The 4895-nt window shown below is 42.1% G+C and overlaps 1 protein-coding gene across 1 annotated transcript in view; it reads left to right on the top strand.

Annotated features, from left to right (window-relative positions):
• Positions 1 to 4074, top strand: part of LOC112069036 (solute carrier family 23 member 2) — a 77588-nt gene extending 73514 nt beyond the window's left edge. Inside the window, exons 11-12 of the mRNA XM_024136291.2 lie at positions 2741 to 2836; positions 3026 to 4074. Of these exons, the coding sequence (XP_023992059.1) occupies positions 2741 to 2836; positions 3026 to 3207 (278 nt within the window). The 3' untranslated portion in view covers positions 3208 to 4074. The remainder of the gene's footprint in view (positions 1 to 2740; positions 2837 to 3025) is intronic.
• Positions 4075 to 4895: the final 821 nt, after the last annotated feature.

Genomic DNA, 4895 nt, shown 5'->3' with positions numbered 1-4895 from the left:
TGTTAATGCTGGTGAATGAGGACCCAAAAGCGACGTAATAGTAACAGAGTCTTTATTCCAGTATTAAACAATAATGATTCTCCTGGATATAATCAATGGTAAATCCAAAACAGGAAACTGAAATCCTCTCGTCAATAGAGAGGAACGACTGGAGACGCGACCACAGACTGCAGGTCGCTTCGGGAAGGCACTGGCCGTAGCTGACATAGACACCTGCTCACACGCAGCATCTGAAGAGGCAAAGAACACGACAGGGGAACAAGGACACAGGAACAGCAAACATCAACAGGAATCCGACAAGGACAGAAGCGGAAAACAGAGGGAGAAATAGGGACTCTAATCAGAGGCAAAATAGGGGACAGGTGTGAAGAGTAAATGAGGTCGTTAGGAGAATGAGAAACAGCTGGGAGCAGGAACGGAACGATAGAGAGAGAGAGCGGGGAGAGGGAGAGAGGGAGGAGGAGAGAGAGAGAGAAAGAGAAAGAACCTAATAAGACCAGCAGAGGGAAGCACAGGGACAAGACATGATAATCAATGACAAAACATGACAGTACCCCCCCACTCACCGAGCGCCTCCTGGCGCACTCGAGAGGAACCTGGCGGCAACGAAGGAAATCATCAATCAACGAACGGTCCAGCACGTCCCGAGATGGAACCCAACTCCTCTCCTCAGGACCGTAACCCTCCCAATCCACTAAGTACTGGTGACCACGTCCCCGAGAACCATGTCCATGATCCTCCGTACCTTGTAAATAGGAGCGCCCTCGCCAAGGACGGGGGGGGGGGAGGGAAGACGAACGGGGGCGCGAAGAAAAGGCTTGACACAAGAGACATGGAAGACAGGGTGGACGCGACGAAGATGTCGCGGAGAAGCAGTCGCACAGCGACAGGATTGACGACCTGAGAGACACGGAACGGACCAATGAACCGCGGAGTCAACTTGCGAGAAGCTGTGTAAGGGGAAGGTACGAGTGGAAAGCCACACTCTTCTGACCGCGACAATACCTAGGATCTTAATCCTACGTTTATTGCGGCTCTCACAGTCTGCGCCCTGTAACGGCAAATGCAGACCTGACCCTCCTCCAGGTGGCTCACATTTTCTCACTAATCTACACTCAATAACCCAAAATGTCAAAGAAAAAACATGGTTTACATTTTTTTGTAGCAAATCTTTTGAAAATTAAATAGAGAAGTATTCACATCCATGAGTCAATACATTAGAATTACCTTTGGCAACAATTTCAGCTGTGAGTCTTTCTAGATATGTCTCTAAGAGCTTTGCAAACCGGGATTGTACAATATTTACACATTATTCTTAAAATACTTCTTCAAGCTCTGTCAAGTTGGTTGTTGATCATTGCTAGACAGCGAAGTCTTGCCATAGGTTTTCTAGACGATTTAAGTAAARACTGTAACTAGGTCACTCAGGAACATTCAATGTCATGTTGGTAAGCAACTCCAGTGTATATTTGGCCTTGTGTTTTAGGTTATTGTCTGGCTAAAGGTGAATTTGTCTCCCGGTGTCTGTTGGAAAGCAGACTGAATCAGGTTTTCCTCTAGGATTTTACCTATGCTTAGCTCTATTCTTTTTCTTTTTATCCTACAAAACTCTCTAGTCCTTGCCAATGACAAGCATACCCATAAGATGATGCAGCCACCACCATGCTTGAGAATATCAGGAGTGGTACTCAGGGATGTGTTGTGTTGGATTTGCCCCAAACACAATTATATGTATTCAGGACATAAAGTTCATTTCTTTGCCACATGTTTTTCAGTTTTACTTTAGTGCCTTATTGCAAACAAGATGCATGTTTAGGAATATTTTTATTCTGTACAGGCTTCCATCTTTTTACTCTGTCATTTAGGTTAGTATTGTGGAGTAACCACAATGTTGTTGATCCATCCTCAGTTTTCTCCTATCACAGCCATAAACTCTGTAACAGTTTTAAAATCCCTGAGTGGTTTCCTTCCTCTCCGACAACTGAGTTAGGAAAGGCGCCTGTATCTTTGTAGTGACTGAGTGTGTTGATACACCATCCAACGGGTAAGTAATAACTTCACCATGCTCAAATGAATATTCCATGTTTTCTCTATTTATTTTTACCCATCTACCAATAGGTGCCCTTCTTTGCGAGACATTGGAAAACCTCCCTGGTCTTTGTGGTTGAATCTGTATTTGAATTTCACTGCTCAACTGAGGGACCTTACAGATAGTTGTATGTGTGGGGTACAGAGATTAGGTAGTCATTCAAAAATCATGTTAAGACAGTTTTAATGTACACAGTCAGTCCATGCAACTTATGTGACTTGTTAAGCAAATGTTTACTCCTGTACTTATTTAGGCTTGCCATAACAAAGGGGTTGAATACTTATGATTCAACACATTTCAGCTTTCATTGAATTGTTTTGTAAACATTTCTGAAAACATAATTACACTTTTACGTTATGGGGTATTGTGTCCAGTGACACCACATCTCAATTTAATCAATTTGAAATTCAGGCTGTAAATTCAAGGGGTGTGAATACTTTCTGAAGGCATTGTACATGTTGTCCACATTAGACATTCTGCTAGATTGATTTCCAGGTAAGGCACAAATGCCCCCGAAGCAATATCCTGGTTCTCTTGTACCAAAATCATCTATTGAAACCAGAAAAGGCGGAGAACCATGCAATGACAGGTGAAACATAGCTGGTTTGTACTGTATTTCTACTGTAGATAACCATATATTTGTATTCACAGGGGTAAAAGAACTGGACCAAGTTATAGTTGTTCTCTTCACTACGCACATGTTCATCGGTGGGTTCTTTGGATTTGTATTGGACAATACGATTCCAGGTGAGCCAATACAACAACAGTATATACATATACATTCAGTATATTCATATTCATATACATATACAGTATATACATTCCACATGTGCAAGCTTAAACGCTCATCCAGACACTGATTTCACAGTCAGGTTATGGCCACAATTGGATTCACATGGATTCATGAGGAGGTTTCAATCATTTTAATTTTTACAGGCACCGAAAAAGAGAGGGGCATTAAAAGTTGGCGTAAGAAGGTGACAGAGGAAGGCAGCACAATGATGACAGACCGGTCCTGCTACGATATACCTTTTTGTACTAACTGTTTACAGAGGTTCAAGTTCTTCCAGTACCTGCCTTTCCTTCCGTCTTACAAGTCTCCAGAACTTAGAACATAAGAATGTCTCCAGTCTTAACTGGACCCCAGGTAGACTAGCGGTGGCTAAGGTGCCAACTAATGGAGATCTGAAGAATAAAGAACAAAGAACTTGTGATTAGCACACTGTTAGCACCATTAGCATTCTCCACCACACTTTTAGACTGAGTCTGCCAGCAGCTGTGGCTTTACTGCCAATGGCATCATAACACAGGGAGGTGGGTACAGACTTGGAACTGTCCCACACCTGGTGCTCTTCTCTCTTATTTGTCAAAATCGAATGCAATTACATTCCATTACACTGGAAGCGAAGGAGAATTCGTAAATGCATATGAATTACATATTTAAGTCAAGACTTTGGTCCTTTGTCAATTTCATTTTGTTATGTTTGTTGTCATATACCTCAAAGATGAATGTGCCTTATCAACAAAATCTTTGTGAAAAGAAGGCGTCCGCCAACTAACTGAAGCTTGTTGAACCTGAAACACAAAAAAAAAGAAACTCTCCCAATATCCAAACTCGTTCAATACATAGTATTAAGTGATGTATACTTAGTAATATGCTAGTGTGTATATTATATGTACTAGTCAGCTTGACATTGCACATTATTTCTGCAATTGATCAACTTCGCTGATAAAGGGCTATTCTTCTAAATAGTGCTTCTCAACCCTGTTCCTGGGGACCCTTAGCACTACACACCTGATTCAAATCATCAAAGCTTGATGACGATGATGATGATGATGATGGATACCATTTGGATACCATACCAGCTTGATGATGATCAACATRTGACTTCAAAGAGGGCCAGCCTACTTTTTGGTAAAGAATGCAATGATGTGTACTGAATTTGTCGCCCGTAATAAAACGAAGTGTGCTATGGTGAACTGCATCTAATGGCTTTAATGAAGCGGCATCTGCATTCATATAGATTATGTCACCATAGTCTAGAACCGGCTGGAACGTCGATTGAATGACCTTCTTTCTACGGTTAAATGAGTGGCAGGACATATTTATATAGAAGAAGCCCGTTTTTATTCTTAATTTCTTCACTAACTCATCAATATGCCTTCTAAAAGACAGCCCGTTGTCTATCCAGATGCCCAGTTATTTGTAAGCATGGACACAATCTCAGTGCACCATAGTTTGTGTCATTTTTTTATGCGGTCCGGAAAACAACATATACTTCGTTTTTCCCACGTTCAATACTAATTTRAAGTCAATAATAGTTTTTTCAAAATCACTTAAAGCAGTCTAGAGATCACATAGAGCCTTGTACAGCTCAGAGTTACATCCAGCATCCGGCTCAGAGTTAAATCCAGAGTTACATCCAACATTCAGCTCAGAGTTACATCCAACATTCAGCTCAGAGTTACATCCAGCATCCAGCTCAGAGTTACATCCTGCATCCAGCTCAGAGTTGCATCCGGCTCAGATACATTCAGCATCCGGCTCAGCGTTACATCAAGCATCCAGCTCAGATACATTCAGCATCCGGCTCAGCGTTACATCCAGCATCTGGCTCAAAGTTACATCCAGCATCAGCATCAGAGTTAAATCCAGCATCAGGCTCAGAGTTACATCCAGCATCAGGCTCAGAGTTACATCCAGCATCAGGCTCAGAGTTACATCCGGCATCCGGCTCAGAGTTACATCCAGCATCCAGCTCAGAGTTAAATCCAGATTTACATCCAGCATCCAGCTCAGAGTTAC

The sequence above is a fragment of the Salvelinus sp. IW2-2015 genome, unplaced genomic scaffold, assembly GCF_002910315.2.
Source record: "Salvelinus sp. IW2-2015 unplaced genomic scaffold, ASM291031v2 Un_scaffold864, whole genome shotgun sequence".
Taxonomy (NCBI): Eukaryota; Metazoa; Chordata; class Actinopteri; order Salmoniformes; family Salmonidae; genus Salvelinus; species Salvelinus sp. IW2-2015.
The sequence above is the reverse complement of the archived record's forward strand: the minus strand, read 5'-3'. Positions and strand labels throughout refer to the sequence as shown.